General features: G+C 45.7%; 1 protein-coding gene across 2 annotated transcripts in view; it reads left to right on the forward strand.

Moving 5' to 3' along the window:
• CDK12 (cyclin dependent kinase 12) overlaps window positions 1–23,477 on the forward strand; it is a 629,271-nt gene that overhangs the window by 526,757 nt on the left and 79,037 nt on the right. For both annotated transcript variants that reach the window (XM_069634721.1, XM_069634722.1), the window contains exons 8-11: window positions 11,958–12,059; window positions 12,245–12,322; window positions 12,732–12,848; window positions 13,048–13,179. In XM_069634721.1, coding sequence (XP_069490822.1) covers window positions 11,958–12,059; window positions 12,245–12,322; window positions 12,732–12,848; window positions 13,048–13,179 — 429 coding nt within the window. The remainder of the gene's footprint in view (window positions 1–11,957; window positions 12,060–12,244; window positions 12,323–12,731; window positions 12,849–13,047; window positions 13,180–23,477) is intronic.

Here is a 23,477-nt window from a genome sequence, read left to right on the forward strand (position 1 = left end):
TTCCATGGCTCCAGCCATGCAGGACAGGCTGGAGAAGTATAGGGTGCCGGACGCTGCATCCAAGTGCCTGAGGTTGCAGCCATTGCTGGATTCAGTGGTATCAGGCCACGAGGAAACGGTCGGCCAACCCGTCCTCTTCATCTTCGGTTCCCCCGGACAGCAGGGGGTGGGGAGAGGGGGATGGACTCCATGGGCAAGAAGTGGATTAACACTGCAGCGTCCATTATCAAGGCGGCTAAGGCACTGGCGATCCTGGCCAGGTACGATGGGGAGTTGTGGTACAAGCTGGGGCTGATGCTGGAGTTCCTCCCCTACGATAAGAAGAAGGCAATGGCTCTGTTCCAGGAAGGGGAGGTGGCATTAGATCACAGTGGCATCGGACGTCGCCGACAGTGTTCCGGCAGATGGTGAACAATGTCTGCCTTAGTCGCCAAGGTTGGATGAAAGACATGAAAGACACACATTTCTGTTAGGAGGTCCAAGTAATGGTGCTGGGCATGCCTTTCGGCGGGGAGAATCTGTTTGAGAAGGTAGTCTAAGAGTTCCTCCTGGCCATTAAGATGGAGACGGCCTGTTCCCTGGGCCCTCTCCAGCAGCACTGCTTGTCTTTTCGCTCCTCCAGGAGAAAGTTGAGCAGGTCTTCAAAAAGTTTCTCCATATCGTACTGACAACCTTCCAGATCTACGTATAATAAATGACTAAAGTCCAAAAAATTCAGGATGGTTGCGTTGCAACACGTGCCTGGCCAACTCGATAAAGGAGATTTCTTGAAGCTGTTCTTGAAGCTGTTGGACCTTGAGGACGCCTACTTTCACATGTCCATTCCTAAGAAACATCGGATGTGTCTAAGTTTTGTGGTGCAGGGGACAGCACTACCATTTCAAGGCTCTACCTTTCAGCTTAAAGTGGGCCCCCCAGGGTGTTAACAAATTCCTGGCACTAGTGGCAGCCCATCTATTTCTACAGGGCATACATATATACCAGTACGACTGGCTGATTCGCACCCACTCGCGGGAGCTGGCTGTTGGACTCACGGAGACGACTATCCCGCTACTGGCGGATCTAGGATTATCCGTCAACTATCCAAGTCCTGCTTAACGCCATAACAGAATGCAGTGTTCCTAGGTGCCAAACTCAATACGGTGGCTTGCCTGGCTTCGCCCTCGGAGGAGAGGATAGCAGCCATTCTAGGGAAGGTGCAACGGCTGTCGTTAACGAAGACTGCCACGGTGCAAGCCATCAAGTAGTTACTGGGCATGATGTCATCCTGCATGTTCCTAGTATTGTTGCAGACGCGACCCCTGTTTAGGAATTCCTGGTTGCTGCTGGATACAGGCGTCATGAAGCTTCATGGGCAAGATCTCTCTCAAGGAAGGGTTCCGTCGGGCGATGGGATGGTGGGGCGTCCGCGCCTACATCGCCCAAAGCACAGGGTTTCAAACCCCCCCCCCCCCACCACCATACCCAGAGACAGTCACCACGGACACCTCCCTGGAGGGTTGGGGAGCGCACACCGGTCTGCACGCCAGAGGCCTGTGACTGACGAGAATTATCTTCATACCATCATCCTAGAGCTACAGCAGTGTTCTGTGCCCTCACGTCATTCCTCCCATCTCTGAAAGGCAAGGTGATGAGGATCTTTATGGACAACACCACCACGTTTTACATCGGTAAGCAAGGGGGCACTTGATCCCCTGCCCTCTCCAAGGAAGCGCAGGACTTTTGGCGCTGGCCCGTCTTGTAGGGGATGTTCCTCTTCACCTGGCAGGAGTCAAGAACACCATTGCAGACTCCCTCAGCAGGGAACTGCGCTCCTGCCATAAGTGGGAGCTTCGTCAGGATCTAGTAGACCGCCTATTCGTCAGATGGGGCAGGCCCAGATCGATCTGTTTGCGACAGCTGCGAACTGCAAATGCCAGAAGTTTGCCAGCAGATTCCACCAGCCGAGGAACCTGGTGAACGCATTCCCTTTCCCATGGGAAGGACTGTTCTGTATGCATTCCCTCTGGTTCCACTACGAGTCATCAACACACTCAGTGTCCATGCAGGATGATATTCATCGCCCCGGTGTGGGTGAGGCAAATTTGGTATCCGTGTCTTCTCAGCCTGTCAGCGTCGCCTCCGATCAAGCTGCCAGTGGTTCCAGATCTTCTCACCAGAGAAGGAGGCGCAATCCTTCATCACGACCCAGGATCGCTGAACCTGAGGGCTTGGCTCCTGCAACCCTAGCAATTGGAGGATACGAGTGTCTTGCAGACTGCAGAGAGGTCCTCACCAAGGCCAGGGTAACATAGACTTTGAAGTGCTATGGTCACAAGAGGAAGCGATTCGCTATATGGTGCCAGTCTCTGAAAATTACCCCCCTGCAGGTCACGGCCCGCAGATCCTTCCATACTTGCTATCCTTGGCCAAGGCCGGACTGGCGCATGCACGCCTCTATCAAGGTACATCTGGCGGCTGTCTCCCGCTACACCAAATCTCCAGGAAGATTTCACTTTGGTCCCACTGACTCATCAAGGAATTTCTCCAAAGTATCTTTCCCACCAATGAAGGCTCCGGCTTGGGAATTCAACATGGTTTTGACGAGGCTCATGGGGGGGCCCTTTCGAGCCTAAGAATCAAGCCCCTCTCAAGTTCCTCTTGTGGAAAACGGCTTTCCTTGTGGCCATCATCTCTGCCAGAAGAGTAGGTGAGATCCAGACCATATCCTGCAAGCAACTATACCTGACTTCCCACGAATTAAGGGTGGTGCTGCGTACGGACCCCTCTTTCATGCCGAAGGTTCTGTCGGAATTCCACCTCAGTGAGCCTTTGGTGTTATCGTTTTTTTTCACCCGAAGGCTCCATCGCCAGCAGAAAGGGCATTGCACTCATTGGACGTTGCTCGTGCTCGGCACATCTATGTGACACGCACAAAGAGTTTTCAGAAGACTTCACCACTGTTTGTGAACTTTGGCCCTGTGAACCATGGGAAGGCCTTGTCCAAGGCTTCCATTCTAAGGTGGCTCTCCAGTTGCATCACGCATTGTCATTGGATGGCGAACGGACTGCTGCCAGGCTGGCCAAGAGCCCACTGCACCAGAACAATTGCTGCGACAACAGCGTTTGTCTGGTGTGCCCCTGCTGGACATCTGCAGGGCTGCTAAGTGGAGGTCCACCCACACCTTCACAAAGTTCTACTGCGTTGACAATTCCATGGAGGAATCCAGAGTCAGCCAAGCAGTGCTACACAACCTGTTTGCTTGAGGTGAGCATGTCCCAGAGGTAAGAGTTAATTACTTTTGTTGAGCCTTGCCACCTCACGTGGTTGGGTAATGTAGTATGATATGTATTTGTTATTCATGTGCATGTGAATCCATGCCAGACCCCATGCGGGAGAAGGTTTAAGTTACTTACCTGTAACTATAGCTCTCCAGCATGGGTCTTGCATGGATTCACATGCGAACCCTCCCTCTGCGGCTCTTCTTGGTCATACTGCCACTTTACGTGCTTAACCAATCTGAAGATGGCTGCCAGCGGAGGCACTTAGGGAGAGGACTTTCATTGGATGGGGGCCGTATGGCCCAGAGGACAGTGATTGATTTAGAGGAGAAATACTGTTTTTTAAGTGAGTGAATGGATTTTCCTTTGACCAAGGATTCCCAGCCTGACTACGCAGAATATTCATGAGCATGTGAATCCATGCCAGACCCATGATGGAGAACAATAGTTACAAGTAAGTAATTTAAACCATCAAGGTTAGCTGGCTCCCCCTGCTGCAATACATTCGCACCTCCCAGGGATGTAGAGGCGTGATGTCGACAATATATAAAATGATACTGGCAGGTACTCACTACAAACCCCCTCCAAGTAAGGATCGCTGGGAGAGTGACAGCGGGGTCATATTCCATGCTACGCAATGGGGGAGAATATGCGAAATTACGCATACAGGGCATTCAGTTCGAGGTTACAATTGATTCAATTTAAGACGCTCCACAGGGTATATGCATCACCAGTGAGGGCGCATAAAATTGATGCAACCAGATCTGCTGCCTGCCGAGGTGCAGGAAGGATCAGGCGGACATGATCCATATGTTGTGGGAGTGTGCTGTTTTGGGCCCCTTCTTGGAAGGGGTCTTCAAGGTTGTGATGGACATGCTTGGGCAGAATGTTCCGTGGGTGATGCTGTGTGGAATGCTGGGCTGGTCCTGGTCTGCTTGTGAAATGCTGAAAACATTTGGCATCCTGTATGATCATTGCTAGGAGATGTATACTAATGAAATGGACGCATTCCGCCCCCCCCCCGTCCCCCGAGGTCAAAGGGTGGATAAAGACTACGCTGACTTGTGCGGAATGCGGAACAGACCAAAGGACATATGGGGCCCTTTGACGGCATATCTGCTGGCCAGGGATGCAGACAGAGATGATATACTACCGCATCTGGGTATTGGAGGGGTAGGGGAGATGAATTCTCAGCGGGGTGTATTGAGTAACTTTTGGAGGTTGCATGATGTATAAGGCTGGGATTCTGCTGTTGGGCTCGCAGTGCACTGTTGTATACGTGATATGGTCTGAGATGTTGATGTGAACCTGTTAATAAAGTTAATAAAGAGATATAAAACAAAAAGCTAGCTGGCTCTGCTGGAGCATGCATATTTTGCTGCAGGGTATAGACCAGGGTTAGCAGCGAGTTGTTTTCGATGTCATCAAATGAACCGTATTGCTGGAATTCGCCAGGGGCAGGCTGTTGGTGATTGAAGTGAGTTTGGTAGCCTCGGCTACCACCGGGTATAAGGAAGTAATTTTGCCCCTTGGACTTGTGCTTGCCACAGGCTTTATTTGGGCTGTGCTGGTTTGGTAGTCTTAGAGGCTATTTCCGGAATGAGTGAGGTCTGCGTTCTCCTTACTTCCCCTGAAATTATATCTTGTAGTCTTGGTACTTTGCATAGACACCTTCTTCAATTTGTGTTAATAGGACAACAATAAAACAAGTATGGTGGGTTTGGCTTGGCCAATCGGTCTCCTCTCAGCCTCGCTGTTGAGCTAAAAGACAAACGCTCCCAGCTTGCGCTCATTCTCAGTGTTTGAAGTTAATTATAAGAAACCGACAGTTCAAAAGCTATTTAAGTCCTCAGTCGGTCAAAAATTCAGTTTACTCAGACGTCTGTCTCGGGTTCCTGCTTCAAGCCTTCTGTGGTAGCTGCTGAAACCCACAGTCTCTCTCCAACTTTTCTGTATCCAACTATCTTAATTCACGTTGCGTATCAGATCAGATGGGGGAGGGGTGGGGAAAGGGGAATTGGATAGAATAATGACACAGGAGCTCTTCTTGCTTCTCGTCTAACACCCTTCGTGGGAATCAAGTGTGTTAAAACATTGCATGCCATTTCTACTTGCATGCAACCACCTTTTCCTTTCCCAAATAGTGATGCCGCTGACTGTAGCTTGGAGGCTTCTTATAAAAGGATGCTTGTTCAAGCATTTAACGTTTGAATTTAATCAGTTAATTGTTTTCACCTTTTATCAAGAGCATAAATTCGTCCAGCTTTTTTCTTCTGTCAAATCTTCTGCTCTCAGAAAATGTCACTTATTCTCCAAGAGATGAACTTTGACTTCTTGTAACCTCCTAAATCTGCTTGTTAAACTTGTTGACAATTTTTCATTTACTTGACTCTAGACTGTAGATATTGTCAACAACTCGGTAACAGTTCATTTTATCTTTCTTTAACTACTAAAACTACCCAAGATGCCCATCACTAACTACAATTCCCAGAAAGCATAAACAAAATGGCCGCAGACACAGTGAGCGTGCGTCACAGCCAAATAAGGTGGTTTCTCATGCAGACTAATCTTTGGGTGCCTAGTTAAACAATCGGAGAATCTTCTCAAATCATATAAGAATTCCTTGAAAGGAAACGCTACCTTTTCAAAAATTCTTGCTGCATGGCTCCTTACCCAACTTGCGCTGAAGGCGGCTACTGGTAACAAGTGGTACTGCTGTTGATCGTGCAGTTCCGTAACAGTTCTCCGTTCACTACACGCTGCCTTAAGAGTCAAGCTTGCAATGTCAATATGGGAAATGAAACGCTGCACGAAAGACGCGATGCCTTCAGAGTGGAAGTCTCAGTCCCTTCAACACTATATTCGAAGGGTTCTGAAGTTCAGTATTTTCACAATTTTTGTAAATGTGCTCTGTAGTAAACCTTGCGCTGCTGTAGCCACTAAATTGCTTGCTCTCAATCTTAAATTAAAATTACTCGGCACGCAGCGCTCCCACCAATTTTCTGAAGACAGAAGATGAGTACCCAAATGTTCTTTCTTCAAATTTCTTGAAAATTTCTAAGGAAAGGGCTCAGTGAGGAACACCTCAATACACAACCTGTCTTCTCCAAGTTCAATGATGAAAGGCAGTTTAGAATTGTCTGCATTGACAATCTGCCCTCAACATTCCACTTTAGATTACTGCCGAGTGAACCTACCATCTTGGCCTGGGCCAGAGCCCAGTCCACCATCTTTGGTGCTCAAGTCTGCAGTTCTCTGAGAAAGATCATTAAGGAAAAAAGGTAACCACGTAACACCACATTTAGTTCCACAGCCACCCAACCTCTTGAGTCCTGCAGACCCTATGTATTGTTTTTAGCCTCACTCTTCCCCCTTGAACAGTTATGTCGCTGACAGCCTCTCACTTCTGCCAGAGGTTTACTTTAATAAGTCTGAGAGAGCAGGCGTGTCAAAGTAATGCTCATCTCTCCCTCTGTCTACCACCAACAGATCTTGGTAAAACTCTTTGTGAGTAGTACAGGATCAGCCTCAACGCCCCCAAGAGTCAGCTGAGTGCTCACTTTTGCTGCCATTCTGCTCAACGGTGCTATTATATGGTCAGATAGCACAGCGAGTAGAGCGCTTGCTTTGACATCTGTGCAGAGCCTGCCTACGCAAGTTTGAAATGAGCACCACACACCGTTGATAATAATAAGCAATGCTCAGGTGCCTGAGGATTCGTAGTGCTAGATAAATGTGAATTATTATTATAAGCCATTGCAGGGACAAGTTATGGATTACTACCTCCCAACCATACGCACTCCTGGTGCCCAGGTATTTGAGAGCACTCTATCCCACTCCAATTCAGGTGACTCAATTATATTGAGCCCCCGTAGCCAGCTGCTCTGGGAGATGCGGGCCGGAGGTAGTCACATGCCGGCGCAGCTCAACCAAGCTACCAAAAATCACTATCCTATGTGTATGCTGACTAAATGCAATTATCGTATTGCTTTGTGGGTGCGCGTTATTACTGAACTCCTGTAACAAGTGTATGCATTCAGCTACTAAGAGAGCCTTTTAAAGTATTGAAAAGTATTCCTGTGTGTGTTGGTTTATCGGATTTAAAGTATTTAAAAGTGACTTGTGTAAATATAATCTGTTTCAATATGAATTTGTTTGTGTTTCTTTGATGTGCATTATTTACTGGGTTCAATGCACTTGCCTACAACTCACATCTTCCTCTTAAGAAAAGCCTGACTGCTCTACCACTCTACCAAGGTCTCTGAGTAGTATCAGACTGATACTAAGAGTTGGGGGATCTACAAACCACTAGGATAGTGTGAGGGAGAATTCTCAGAAATATGCAAATTCCCTTCTACCTTGGAGAGCCCCAGCTCTTTTGCTGGACTTTAGGGCTTTTCATTTGGATCTTGAAGAGTGAGACATTTTTCCCACTTTCGCATGCATATTTATTTGATTTGAACTCTGTTTCTTCTGGTTTTGGAGTCTGACAAACTCCACAGGCATCATCTTTTTACACTGTGACACACAGCACCCTCAGTGCAGTGTTACCTAGAAATCCTTTGGATTTCTGCTAAGGTTTGAAAGCGAAATTGACTTTATTTATTTTCTTCTTTATAGACCCAATACACACTATCTTGCAATAGGGTGCTGGAGGAGTTACTTAGTATCCCCTTTGTCTATCTTCTCATGTAACATGTTTGTTACCCTTTCTACAATGAATGGCTGGTGGCAGTGGTTTATTTTTTCCTACCGTTGTGTGTTTTTACTGCAGGCTGAATCCTCAGCTACAGTATTGCACCCATGGGTGCCCATTTTGTCAAATTGCCCCAGTCTTCTTTTTTTGCCATTTCCTGTTGGAAAGGTCCTTCTTGAGATTTATTCTGTGTGCCAAACCAGGTTTGGTCCGTTTGTTCGTTTTGTCTTTGGCGGGATTCTCTAGTGAAGCCCGCCTCTGGCCACAGCGTGTCTGGCAGGGCAGGAAGCCAGGGAGGTGCCCGAAACTCCCTGTGCTTAATCTCCTTGGTTTCAGGAATGCACCCAAAGTGGATTGGCTGGCTGGCTGGCTGTTCTTTGAGGACAGCTACCCTGCTGTGAGTGATAATTTGGCTGCTAATGAATGGGAACGACTTGCATAAAAGGCGACGTCTTTTGCAAGGAAGGCAGTCGACCACGGGACAAAGCAACTGAAGAAAGAAACTGTAAGACGCTTGCTGCAACTCCTGGGCTGTTGGTTTGCCTGGTGAAGCCCTGCTGCAGTGCTTAAGCTCCTATTTCGACATCGACTAGAGAAGTCCGGAACCAACGACTTCTCCCCTTGGGTCGGTGGGACCAATCGACCTCAAGACTAATTCGACTGAAACCCCTCTCTGCTGGCTGTACTTCCATTGCTGCTGCAGGAACAGAGTGCCAGGGGACAGGAACACCAGAATCAAGTGCATTGTTTTTAAGACGGACCCAAGCTCCAGGACGATCCTCCGGACTCCCTCATAGCAGAGTTGACCAAGCCTGAGCCACCTCAACAGAGTGCTGGACCACAGAAGCAAGGGAAGCCCACAAGGTGTCCAAGAACTGTGGTGGTGCTATTAGCGAGAAGCGGAAACCGCGAAGGGAAGTGCTGCTCATCTGAATTTGGCCCATTGCTGCTGCCCACCCTCAAATCGTAGTGCAGGAGTCCCCAGACGTCCTCCCTCTTGTCCCCACGACTGAGGCCCAGGAACAACAGGATCTGTAGAAAGTACAACAGGAACAGAAGCCAGCTGAAACCATTTCTTCAGACCTAGGGTACTGTAAACTAAGGGGTACTTAACTCTTGTGTGTGTAGCTTTCCTGTTCTTGCTGGAGACTTGCATTGGCTGCACTTTGCAGAGTTGCTTGCAGCTTTGCCCTTCACAATCCTCCCAGCTTGTGGCCCAACATTGATTTCTTTTACAACAAAACTCTCTTTAACATTGTGAAAGACTTTTACCTACCTTCAAGAAGTGCCTCCGCTCCCCGAGACTTTGCTCAAGTGACATTGCCTGTCATGGCTCCCTGAAGGACTCTTCTTACCCTCTGACTTTGTGTTTAACTATCCCCCCAAAAAGATACACATACCTTACTTGTGTAGCTTGGAAAGGGTTAATCAACTTTGCATTGGGGGGGTTCAAAAGTGCTGTAGGAAGTATCTGTGTGCCATCCCAAAAGGGTATCTACTTTACTTGATTGAACTGGAGGAGTGTATTTTGAAGTGTATTTTTATTGTTGCCAATTGCTCCCTTCCAAAGAAGGCTTATTTTAAAACTGACTGTTTAAATAATTCTTGATTAAATAATTATTAATTTATCAAGAAACCTTATAAGTGTTATTTGAATACTTGTCACTGTGGAACTCTTTGTTGCAACCCTACAGATCACATTGACCCCTCTTGAGATAAACCTGGCTGCTCAGTCATTCTACCAACTTGTGTAGTACAGACTTATACCAAAGGTTGGGTTACCCATTACCAAGATGACCAGGCTGGTGTAGTCTCCCACGTGGTTACTACATACAATTTTGCCTAACCGATAGCTTACTAAAATCTTACCTCCAAGTGAGACTTTAGGGAAAACTCAACCAACACTTACCTTAAGCCTTGCAAGATTCTTGTGAAGCTTGGGAGTGATTCATGCGATAGGGAGTCCTCTCATCCAGTTCATCTCTCTAGGATGTTGTCTTCTCTCAAGTCCCTGGACCCTAACTAACCCGAAAGTGAACTAATTAATTGTTTTGAACAGACTTTGTCAGCAACTTTGACTTTTCCCACATGTGTGCCTATCCTGACATGTCTGTTCGCCACTGGATCACTAGTGACCCCACTCCTTCCTCTGAGAACACTCATGCTTCAAAAATAGGGAAAGACATGGCAGGTTTGGGCCTCTGGCCCTGAAATGTAACCAGTGTTTAAAAGTGACTTACTTGTGAAAGAGTTGGTTGGCAACTGTCCCTCTAAAATAGGAGCAGTTACAAAAGTTCTTACTATACTTGCGTTTTGCCATTCTTAAAAGTGTATATATAAGGTTATTTTACTCGCCTGTGAATTGGGTTCCCCTCTTCCCAAACTTAATGTTGTTGACTTCACTTAACACTTTTTTTCAGAGAATAAGTGCATAGTATAGCAACTATGTCTTGCTTCCCCTGGCCTGCTGTATAGCCTGTCTAGAATAAGTCTGCCTTGGGTCTTACCTACCCTGAATAGCTGTGTGCCTGGGTACGGTGGGTTTAGCTGACCTTGGTCTTATGTGTGCAATCCTAAAAATAGTGTAACGAGTTATTGCTTACCTTGGTCTGTGTTCCACTGATCTGAAAAGCAACTGTAATAGTTTATTACAACATTAGGTCTTACTCAGCTGGTATAATTGAGGGTTATCCTGAATGTAGTTATAGGTTTATACTGGTCCATGAATTTTTGTTCCACTATTCAGAAAAGTATCCTTGTGTCAGGGTTGGTTTACTATGTGATTTCTTAACTGAGTGTCGCTGCATGTCTGATAGGGTCTACTACCATTGAATTACTGTCTGTAAATCCAAAAAAGTATATGTAAGCTGGTTTTACTCCCCAAGAATAGCTGCTTGCATTCTGAATTTGTTACAGGTTTGACTCATCTTGAACTACTGATTACTATTCTTAATAAGATTATACTTTGGGTTTTATCCCTGAAGTATTGCGTTGTTTTTTTAAATGTTTTATATAAAATATGGTTGTACTTATTTACCCAAGACTGATCTTGGCCTGCTTGTATTTAAATAAACCATTTATTTTTACAATACGTAGTGTTAGTGTTTCTTTGGACCATATGTATGCTACAATTTCTTGGTACCAAGCTACAGCCCTCCCCCCCTCCTATAATAAGCCTGGCTACTCGGTCTATGCTACCAAATGTTCTCAGGCATTACATCCTTATACTTAGAATTGATGTATGTACTGCCTCAGATGTATGGTTTTATGAAGCCTTTGGTTCAACTTTAGAAATACTATCCTAACCTCTTCCTATCCAAAATCCAGCCCGGATGCAAGTCCACCAATGCTAAGGATCTGCACCATTCAAGCAGCTAGTAGTTGTCCAATCAGGGACAGCTAATGATTAACCCCACACCTAGACTCTGGCACTACGGATTTGGACTTTGACCAGACAGTGCCACCTACTTCCTGAGCTGCCCACAAAAGCTGCCGCAAGTGCATGCCCTTAGATGGGATTTCCTGACCTGGCAAGGCAGGAAGAAGGCCTAACAGCGTGGCCAAAGAACAAGCAAAAATATTGTGGAATGGCCAATTTAGGACACTACCCGCATTTAGTAGCCAAAAGTGATAAACGTGAATCTGCACACTAGAAATAACACAAAAATCGTAAAAATATAATTGCTGCTACCAGTTTCCAAGCTCTGCTTCAGTGCCTCTTATTCCTTGCATGTAACATTAAGAGGAACTGTCATACCACCTTTGGTACTTGAACTCTGCAACAGTTAAAGGTAATCATTTGTTTGTTCAGTGCTGTGTTAAAAAATAAAAAGTGAATTGGCTTAATTTTCCTGCACTGCTGTCTTTGATGTTCAGAGTCCTGTTCTGTGCCCTAACATCTCTACTATTGTGTTGCTTAACCAGTTGTTCATGATCCCTCCCCCCTTTGCTTTTCTATTGAGTTTTCTACTTTTTTTTCTTTTTTTCTTTCTGGTTTCAGTCGTCCCTACACCAATAAAGTAATAACCTTGTGGTACAGACCTCCTGAATTATTGTTGGGGGAAGAACGCTACACGCCAGCAATAGATGTGTGGAGCTGTGGGTAAGCACTTATCCTTCAAACCTACCCTTTCGTTTTCCAGTTGAGTCCCGCATAAGTGCCATTGCTGCTTCTCTATAAAAACTTATTTTACATGTACTCATCCTTAATGGAACTCTTATGGCACACAGGTTACATTCCGCTTGAATTTAAAGTGGTCTTTAGTCCTCTATTCTTTGCTTTTCCAGATGTATCCTCGGTGAACTGTTTACTAAGAAGCCAATCTTTCAAGCACACCAGGAACTCGCTCAATTGGAACTAATCAGGTAATGGATTTTCTACCATGCGCTTTCTGGCGTTCCTGTCTCTTCTCAAATAGCTCTGAATAAGCAGTACAACTATAAATTGGCTGTCTTTGAATGATTGTTGGCCTGTCTCAATTCCCTAACCTGCTCTTCTTACTCTTAGTGGGTTATTTTGCCTCTGCTGGTTCTGTCACTCTTCCTATTGCTTTGATGGATATCCTGCACTCTTCCCTGGAATTCTAGTTTCAACGCCAGTTATCGGTCTATACTTTGATTTGCAACTATGGCCCCTTGTTATGTGGCTAAACCTTTTCCTTTGTTGCTTTTGTAGGCCTTGTTTGGAACCTGCTCTATCCATTTCTTTCTTGGTCCTGGCCGAAATAGTAGTATGTCTGTAGTGCAAGCTCACTGTCTTTCTCTTCTCTCACAGCCGGCTCTGTGGAAGCCCAAGCCCTGCTGTCTGGCCAGATGTCATCAAGCTGCCATACTTTAACACTATGAAACCCAAGAAGCAGTACCGACGGCGTTTAAGGGAAGAGTTTGCTTTGTGAGTTTGGCGTTGTCCGCACCTCCCAAGGGTCCTAATGCCATTACGGCTTTGTATGTGACCCTTTTTTAAAAAAAAGGGTGTTGCTTTCTCAAACAGATGTGGAAAGATAAGCTTATGGATCTTCCACTGTTTAACAAACATTCTGTTAATGCTATCCTGTTTTTTTTTTTGTTTTGTTTTTTTGGTTGATATTTAGCATTCCTCCTCCAGCTCTGGATCTTCTTGATCATATGCTCACACTAGATCCTAGTAAACGGTTTACAGCAGAGCAGTCCCTGCAGAGTGACTTTCTGAAGGATGTTGATGTCAACAAGATGGCCCCTCCGGAGTAAGTGTGCTTCACATAATTGAACAAACATGGTTGGGGCCGGTTGGTGGGTCTGGGAGAAGGTGATGCAACTGATTTTTCAAACATGCACAGTGGAATGAGGCGAGACATAACTTTACTGTGACAGTTTCACAAAGAAGAGCTCACATATGATGTGGAGTCTGCCCTTTTGAACTGCGCCATGGACCAATAGATATACTGAAGTTGAAAGATTAGTTCAGGTCATCTGGTCTGCTCTAACCACACTACTCCTGTTCCATTAATAGACATCACTGATCCTTTGCTAGGCAGATTCATCATGTGTATGCTTCGTCCTCTCCTATTGAAACCCCCAGCACTTTTTGCTGGACTTCTGGACATTTTCCTTTAAATCCTGAATGAGTGGAGCCTTTTTCCACTCATTCATTCTTATGGGTTCTGTGTTTTGAAACTGTTCTGTGTTTTACCCTTACTATGGAGCCTACTTTCCTTTAGGGAGTCTACTTTCCTCCATATCTCTTTTAAGGCATCTATGTAAAACATTTGCAGCACACAGCTAGTTATGGGCAGTTTTGCTGTGAACCCTTTGGTTTCTCGTTGGAGATTATTTCTTTGATTATTTCTTTACGCTTACTTTCTACTGTTCTTAAGGATAGAGGTACTTTGTACGTCCCCTAAAACTTTATATTCTGAGAGATTGGCACACACCACTGTATGTGGAGTGCCAAGGGATACTTTGTATCCACCTTCTCTCTGCTCCTGTGAATTGTTAGTCACATAGACGACCCTCTAGTTATGATGGCTGATGGCAGTGGATGTGTTCACCAACTATTGTGCTATTTATTTTACCACAGACTTTGTTTAGTCTTGGTTGTGCACAATAAGGGTCACCTAAGGTGGTTTCTTAATTTTTTTGCCATTTCTAGTGTGGTTGTTCTTTGTTAGCCCTTCTACGATTCTGGGAGGGGGAGGTCTGTGTGTGTTTTGCCTTTGGCGAGAACCCTTGGCTGTCCCCGTCTAGGCTCCAGTGTGTCTGGGCAGGCAAGAAGTGGGGGGAGGAGTTTTTCCCTTCCCTGCTCTGTCTGCCCAAATACCTGAATGGAACTAGCTCAGACTTGGGTGCTGGCTGTCCTGATTGGACAGCCTACTACCCCTTTCTGTAAACTGCTGAGATTGCAGAGGAGTGTGTGCTGAAATGAATAAAAGGTGAGGTTCCTGAGGTGAAAGGCAAGTCGACCACTGGTAACTGAAGAAGACTAGACACATGCAGTCCCCTTGCAACACTGTGGAACGACCACTGCTGTCCTTACACTGTTTTCAATGCAACAGTGGGGCTATTAATGGGACTCCCTCCCTTTGACTACTGGGAACAACCAGTCCTGAGACAAACTACAATCTGAGCCATCTTCAGAGGTGCTGTGCCTCCCCAGAGCTTCACACCGTGAATACTAGGAGACCTCCGACCCAATTGAAGTGCATCATCTTAGAAAGGCTGAATCTTTCCAAGTCTTGCCGAACACCAGGTGAACCTCCAGAGACACAATCAGACTCATCCAAGTCCATTCAACAGAGTGCAGGACCCGAGGAATCAAAGAAGATTGACCAAGCAAATCATGTCCTTTGTTGGTGCTGCAGAAAAGGTGCCAAAACCGGAGACTGACCAGAGAAGCTGAAGAAATCTGTGCCAGAGGTCCTGTCTCAACACCACTGCTGAGATAGCCTGTCCATTGTCCTGCCTTTTGTCACCAGACCATGGAATCCAGAGGTTTGGTCGAGCGCTGCTACATCGGGGGGAATCCAGCCATGAACATTTCGTCTAACCTAGGGTACTGTGGGGAGAAAAGGTTTTGCTTACCTTAATCCAAGAAGCCGCCCAGAGTGTTTGAGTGCACATAGAGGTGTCCTGAGTGTCCTTGCGTCCCTTTTGCGTGTACTGTAACAGGGTGTTAGGCAAGATTGTATGAAGTACTTTTTGGGTGCACTACGATAACCTTGACCTTCTGGCAATAGGGACCATACCTTTTGGTATATCTGAACTACACAGGTTGGTAGTGTGGCTGAGCAGCCAGGCTTATCTGAAGAGGGGTCAATGTGAGCAGTAATTTTGTGACAGTTTCACAGTAGCAGCTATCCAAATAAACACTTGGGTTTCTTGATAAAACAATTAATTTATTCGTCAGTTGTATAAGCCTTCTTCAGAAGGGAGCAATATATGTAACCATTGAAATACACTTCAAAACACACTTAGTTTCTCTAAATCAGATGACACCCATTGGGGACAGCACAGACATGTTGTACACCCTTAGGTGACTTAAATAGCTAGGACACTGTGGACATTGATTTATCACTGGTACATTTAGAGCAATACTGAGTTTGGTGCAAAAGATAGACTAGAGGAATAAAACAAAGGTTAACAAATAATTCATAAACAGGTAAGTACCTTTGATACCTTCCAATGCAGAGTAAATTAACTCTTTCCTGGGGGATGGGCCAAAGCACACAGTCAAAGGTAAAGGGGAGTCTCTATGGGAGCCAGGACAGCCAATGTTAATTGCACAATTAATGTTTAGGGGAGCTCAAGATCTTCTTTGCAGGTAGGTAAAAAGTCCTGCACAAAGTTTTAGAAAAGTTTGTAGCAAATAGAACACTTGAAGGGCCACAAGTTGGGAGGCCTGTGAGGGGCAAAGCTTTAGCAACTCTGCCAGGTAACCAAGACCGGTCTCAACTGAGACCAAGTAAGGCTACACAACAAGAGGTACGTTCTCTTAGACTTTACAATACCCCTGGTTAGAAGAAATGGTTCCAGCTGGCTTCTGTTCCTGTACAGCTATGCAGATGCTGTTGTTCCTGAGCCTCAGTCATGGGGACAAGAGGGAGGATGTCTGGGGACTCCTGCTCTGCAATGGGTCGGTCAGCGCCAGCAATGGGCAAACTTCAATTCAGCATTCGTTCTGTGTTTCAGGTCCTCGCGTTTGACATAGCAACACTGTGGTTCTTGGATACCACTTCAGACTTTCCTCACGTCTGGTGTCCAGCACTCTTTTTGAGGTGGCTCAGCCTTAGTCAGTCCTCCATCAGGGAAGTCCGGACGATCTTCCTAGTGCTCGGGTCCGGTTTAAAAGTAACGCACACAATCTGGTGTTCCTCTCCCTGGCACTTCGGTTCCAGCAGCAGCAGTGGAAGTACAACCAGCTCCTAGAGGATGTCCAGACGGGCTTACTTTGGAGTTGATTTGGTCCCACCAGCTCAAAGGGAGAAGTCGTCCTTGCAGGGCATCTCTAGTCGAGGCGAATTCGGAGGTTCAGCACAGCAGCAGGGCTTCACTGGGCAAAGCAACGGTCCAGGAGTTGCAGCAGGCATGTCTTCTAAGTTGTTCTTCGGATTCCTTCGTCCAGTGGTCAACTCTGCCTTCCAAGCCAAAAAGTCTCTCCTTTTATGCAGGTTTCTCTCATTCATTCCTGCCTAGCTGTCAATCACACAACAGGGTGGCTGTCCTTGCCGGACAGCTAGCCGGTCAATCACCTTTGGGTGCATTTCTGTAACCAAGGGGATTAAGCACAGGGAGTTTCGGGCACCTCCTTGACTTCCTGCCCCTGCCAGACCTACTAGAGCCAGAGGCGGGCTTCACTCGTGAATCCCACCAAAGACAAAATGAACAAAGGGACCAAACCTGGTTTGGCGCACAGAGTAAATCTCAAGAAGGACCTTTCCGACAAGAAATGGGTGCCTTACTCCAGCTGCAATTGCCGCCCGCGGTAAAAAGTCACAATGGTATTAAAAAGTAAACCACTGCCACCAGCCATTAATTGTGGAAAGGGTAACATAAAAATTTTACTTGAGAAACTAGACAACGTGGATACTAAGTAACCCCTCCAGCACTGTATGGTAAGATAGTGTGGGCTGGGTCTAGAAAGTTTAAGGGGCTAATATTTACCTAAACTAACTCGGCCCCAAAGCAGTCCAACCCCGGGGCTTTCCCTTTGGGTCAGTCCACTATAGCTTTTTTTAAATTTCATCCAGTGTCAGTGGAGTTTCTAGTGATTCCCTGTTCTCATCCGATAACGTTTTCTGAATCTTACTCGGATAGTGGGCAAGCTCGGCTTCAGTCGTCGCACTTTGGGGCGAGTACAGCAAAGTATAAAACCATGTATATCTTAGTCTGTATGTGCTGTGCGTCCATCAGTGTCAACTATGCACAGAATATGTCATCCACCTCTATTAGTGGTGCAGGCGAGTACTTCCCTGTAGCGTCTCGCTACCATTGGCTGATGCACATACTGCAGTTCCCTGTCTGCAGCCTCCCTGAATGCATCAAACCCTACTTATGCATACTTAGAAAGATTTGTGACCACCAGCCTGAATTCTCTCCAGGACAGTACTTGAAAGGTTGCCTTGCATTGCAGCTTAACATACCAGTCAATGTTAACATGTGTCACACCTGGAGGAAATTGTGAACAATAGCCTGCGTCGCATCTAGATGGGATTATGAATGTTAGCATGTGCCACATTTAGAATTGAGAACAATGGCCTGCGCTGTATCTAGATAATATTGTGAACGGTAGCAGGCGCTAAACTTAGATGGAAGTACAAAGGCTAGCCAATAACACTTAGTTGGAATTCTCAATGTTAGCATGTGCCACACTTAGAAGTGAAAACATTAGCCTGCACCGTATCTAGATAATATTGTGAAGGTTAGCGAGTGCTACACTTAGACGGAATCATGTAGGTCAGCAAATGCTACACTTAGACAGTACTATGAATGTTAGCATGTTAAAATGTCATATAACCCACTAAACAATATAAGCACAAACTCTCTGCACACTTATCTCACTCAAAAACTTACACAACCATCTCTCGCATGCACTTCACCACGCCAACACATAAGCCGCACCAACAGCACACGCGGACTGACACCGATACAATACTTGCTCCAAAGCTCAGCGCCCGGTGTCTACCGAGTTGAAGCTGCCAACAGTATACCACTCCTCTCACTATCCTACTCCCTCTTCACCTTTCTAACCCATCCCACCTTCTCGTTTACAGATCCGCCAGAGCGCCTGGGGACCAATTCCGTTGGTGACGGTGCACTATATAAATACCATTAACATAACCTAGTCAATTTCACTTTACTACTCTTGGAAACAGTAGTGTCACCAAGAGAAGGTATTTAAACCTTTGGGAAATCTTAAGACTTCCCTGTGCCACTGCACTGAAGGTGCCGTGTCTCACAATGTAAAAGATGATGCCTATGGAGTTTCAGACCCCAAAGTTAAAAGAAATGGAGTCTAAATCACATTAAAAATACATGAGAGAGTGAGAAAAAGGGCTCACTCTGTCCAGGTTACAAATTAAAAGTCCTGAAGTTCAGCAAAAGAGCTGGGGGTCTCTAAGATAGAAGGAAATTAGCACATTTTTTAGAATTCTCCCTAATACTGGGCCTCCACCGTTGAGTTATTCTTCTAATATCCTTACCTAGAGACAAAGTATCCACAGGAACATTTGCTATTCTGCTGCTTCTTAAGACTTTGAGCCTCTCTGATCTTCCTTTTAGCTAGGTTTGCGAATTGAACTTTAAAAGCCTTAATGTGCGAAGAAACTGCCTCTAGAACCTTAAGATCTGCTATTGTTTGACTAACCAACTGGTTTTACACGAATGCGCAGTAGTGCGGTTGAACTGTCATTCGTGTAAAAGTATCTATGTAATCTAATTTTTTTTGGTTTAATGTGCTAAGTATTTTAAAACATCTCTTCTGTAAATATATGTATTTTATATACATTTAAAGTGTTTCTTTGAATTGCATTACTAACTGTATTCAGTGTACTTACCTACAACTCACATCTTCCTCTTATGAGCCTGACTGCTCTGCCACTCTACTAAGGTTCATGAGTAGTACAGACTGATACTAAGAGTTGGGGACCTGTATACCATTGGGATGGTTTTATGAAGTCTTACCTCAAGTGGGCTTTAGGAAAACTCCTCTAACATCTTTCGCCTCCCTTTTCTCTGCTCCTGCGCTACCAATCTGCTTCTGTTAATTCTTATGCACCTCAACGTTTACTGGATATTATCCTATCAGAGCTAGAACCATCTGCCATCCTAGAACAGTATCCTCTTCCATTCTTGCTAGTCCAATGAGAGGGTGTCTCATATGCACGAGATTGCTGGTGTGTTGGGTTCTATGCAGCTCCATAATTGAAACGCCTTGCAGCTTTAGATGTGCAGTTTAGTAAAAACTTTCAAAAACCCAACTGTTCTAAATGCACCCCCACCCAAATCCTGCTAAAATGTTTATCCGTCCTGTACTGCTTTTTGACCTTTATAGTACTAAGACTATAGATGAGGTATCTGCAACTTGTTTGGGAGTGTACTGAACTTTGGCTTGGAGTGATTATTCAGCAAAATTCGGGCAAAGAAAAAGCTATTAGTCTCCGGCTTAATAGTTTTGTGCTGTTGGGCAGCTAAATACTTTTTCTTATTTGTCTTCGATCTAACATTGCCGAGAAGCAAATGTTAATGTTAAAGGTATTTGTACCGTGCACCGTCACCAATGGAATTGGTCCCCAGGCGCTCTGGCGGATCTGTAAGCGATAAGGTGGGATGGGTTAGTAAGGTGAAGAGGGAGTAGCATAGTGAGAGGAGTGGTGTTCTGTTGGCAGTTTCAGCTCGGTATACACCAGATACTGAGCTTTGGTGCAGGTATTGGATCGGTGTCAGTCCGCGTGTGCTGTTGCAGTGTTGTGAAGTGCGTGCGGCTTGTGGTGCGAGAGATGGTTGTGTGAGTTTTTGAGTGAGATAAGAATGCAGAATTTGAAGTTATATTGGTTAGTGGTTTACGGTTACTTGACCTTTAGCATGCTAACATTCACAGCTTTCTCCAAGTGTGGCACTTGTTGGCCTTCACAGTCTTATCTAGAACCGGCGCAGGCCAATGTTCAGAGTTCTATCTACGTGTGGGCATGCTAACATTCACAGTCTTATCTAGGAGCGGCGCAGGCTGGTCTTCACAATTCTAAGTGTGGGCATGCTAATATTATGGCACTCTGTCATTGGGTGGTAAGATAGAGTGGCAGTGGTTTTCTGGAGTAGAGTAATTGCTCCACTCCCCACCCATGCCACACTCAGTTTTTGTTGGTGTCTGTTGACTGCTGGCTTCCCTGGCTTCCCCTGCTGACACCGGCAGACACATCTTGGAGCTGCCAATGTAGGAGCCGCCCTTGGCCTTGGGGTCCTTAGCCTGCCATTTCAACACTTTTTGCAATTGTTTGGGAGACCTCTGGGGCAGGGCTCTGTGGGTGACTCACCTAGGCCAGCTTCCTTGGTAGAGGGAAGGTGGGCTGGGGCTACCAGGCAGCACGCGGGGCCTGGGGGCAGAGGAGGGCAAGGCCCACCATTTTAATGGCCTGAGGGGGCTCCAGAGGCTCACCTCTTCACTTGGGGACGCCAGATTTTGTAAAGGCGTTATCCCCAGTGCCGTCGGCATGGTCTTTGGTGCCTGCTGCAGGGCAACCAATCACGGGTGGCGGGTTTAGCGTTATCCCCAGTGCCGTATGGATATATGGAGCACAGATTGCAAAAGTGACAAATAAGCATTGTGTGACATAATTCTTCATTAAATATTAGACAAAGGTGCAAATATCTGTGTTTTTGTATGGAAGTGTTGAGGATCACTGAGAGGTGGCCTGTTTTGTTGTCCTTCCTACGGGACATGTCTTTGGGTAACCTTTAAGAATCCATAACAGTTAGTGGACAAGAGTGGGAATGAGTTAGTCAGTTTTATGTTAGGCAGAGTAATATGCTCCTGCTTAAGGGACCTTTCTGAGGAACTTCTTGGTAAACCCTCCAGTTCACATGTGGGTTTGTCTTCCAGGGGGGTGCATAAAAGTTGTGAGGACTCTGTTGGCATGGGACTTAAGCAGGGAGCTATTCTGTTGTTGAAATTGGTTGGGTGGGAATTTGTTGTGAAGTCAGAAGACTTCCCAGCTGGTGGAATGCCCAAGTTAATTCGTGCTGGGGGTGAATCGGTTACATATCATGCAATGCAAGATGCGACTTATATTACCCAACCCGTATTGGCATCTTGGGTGAACTTGATTATTGAAAAATCTCCCAAATAACATTGCGGGCCATTTTGCCACAAAGGAAAATGTGAGTGATGAGACCACTGTGTGGCAGGAGAGATGGCGATCACGTTATCTGTGTGGGGTGGAGGTTGAAGAGAGTGATTTTGAAGAAGCCATAGTCTAGCTTCCTCTCGAGTGGTGCGAAGGAGGTTGGGTGAGTGACATGTTGGATTTGGTTGAAGTGAGCGACTGCCCAATAGGACGGTACCGTCTTAGAGCTTGTAGGTTATGGGCATACTGTCCCAAGTCAGGCTTTCCTATGTGCGATTACTTCTGCTCCAATTCTGTAAGCCTGTCTGGGAGAGTCCTTGCTCTCGCTTGGGTAATTTTACGGGGGGAAGGTGGGCAGTTTAATTGGAATATGTAGTTCACTCACCGCACATATACCCCTGATTGCATGAATCAACAGGAAACATTCATAACTTCCTGTGAACTGTAAAGATGGTTTGAGAACTCGCATTCCACCCAAGGTACATTGCAGATCACCAGGGATTTCAACGTGTGCGATTGACAATTCGGAAATCCATTTTTTTCATTCGAACCGTCTTTGATTAGCACTGGTTTTTCATATGCAGCATACTCACATACATTAGGTCCATGTTTATTTGTTCTGTTCTTTTCTCGGTTGTATGCTTTTAGTAATGATGCTGTGATGGATCAAACGTAGAGAAATATATGAAACTTGGGAACTCCTTTAAAATAGTGCTCTAATTTTTTATTAAGTGTTTTTAAAATTTGGAGTATGTTTTTTTTTTTTAAAATAACTCTTCGACTACATTGAAGCTTGTTCATCTTCAACTGAATACTTGACACACTGTTCATACTAAATAAGCCGGCTATTTGGGACCCCCTAAACCTGTTGCTTGCAAGTTTTGGCCTTCACGCCCTGCTGCATAACCAATAACTAGGAATCATGGAACTTGTAGACAAAACGTCTGGAGGGCCACATGTTTCCCAACTCCTGGTTTTAGACTGTAGTTGGGTTTTAACATTTGTAGCACAGTTTCTTATATGCTAATGTCAATGTTAAAGGATATTTGTACCACGCACTAACACCACCGGAGTGGTACCCTGGCGGCTCTGAAACGGGAAGGGGATCAAACTCATGATACAGCTCCTGCAGTGGAAGAGTTCATGCAATTCAAGTTTGGAGTCCCCAAACAGTTCTGCTGATTCAACAATCTCCTTTTCCTATTGGATACTTTCCTACTACATTTTCAGAAATATCAACAGTCATAGTCTATGGGCCTCATAAGTTGGGAGGTGCAGTAAAAGGTGAGAGTGATATTGTTTACTGCCGCATTACTGCACAGCCCAACTACAGGTTTGGTGGTAAGGTGGAGGTATTTCCTTCACCTTACTGGCCAAATTCTGGCAATTCTGTGGTATTACTGCTGAAATCCCCCATGAAGTCCTATGAACTTCAATTAATGGGGACTAACACCGCCTACTGCCTCTTGTATTCTGGTGGTAATGCCGCCGGCCAAGTGGCGGTAACAGAAATATAGTTTGGTATCATGGCGGATTTACTGCCGCAATGCCACCAAACTCGTAACGAGACCCTATAATCTTTATTCTCCAGCATGGGGTCTGGCATGGATTCACATGCTCATGAATATTCCCTGTCAGGCTGGGAATCCTCGGTAAAGAAAAATCAGGATCAGTTTCGTTTCTGATCTGTCTTTCGTAGTAGTAACCAATCACTGATCTCTGCGTCATACTGACCACAGCCAATGACTGCCCTCTCCCTAAGCCCCGCCTCTGGCAGCCATCTTCAGATTTTTACCGCACGTTCAAGTGTTGGGAGTCCTCGTGCTTAGCTCTCGAGCTTTTACTGCATGTTTCGTGCTTTTTCAGGTGAATTTTCACATTTTTTCAGTTAATCGAGCCTCAAGCTCCACTGTTTCTACTCCTGTTAACGGCTACCCGTTGCAGGATTTTCCTACACCCCTCAAGGGTGAAGATTTCGTCGAATCAACTTCTTGGAGGATTCCAGAAGATTCGCGGCCTACTTCGAGATGGCCCAGGACGCAAGTTCGTCAACTGGACCCAAGCTGTTTCACAGCTGCCCTGGATGCGGGCTGCAGAATGTGTTTAAGGAGGACGAACACTCGCGATGCCTCTACCGTCTTCATGGGGACAAGACTCATGTAGAGAAGGACTGCCAGTTCTGCAAGAACTTGTCGGAGCGGACCATG

This window comes from Ambystoma mexicanum, chromosome 13 (assembly GCF_040938575.1).
Source record: "Ambystoma mexicanum isolate Mex_15411 chromosome 13, UKY_AmexF1_1, whole genome shotgun sequence".
NCBI lineage: Eukaryota > Metazoa > Chordata > Amphibia > Caudata > Ambystomatidae > Ambystoma > Ambystoma mexicanum.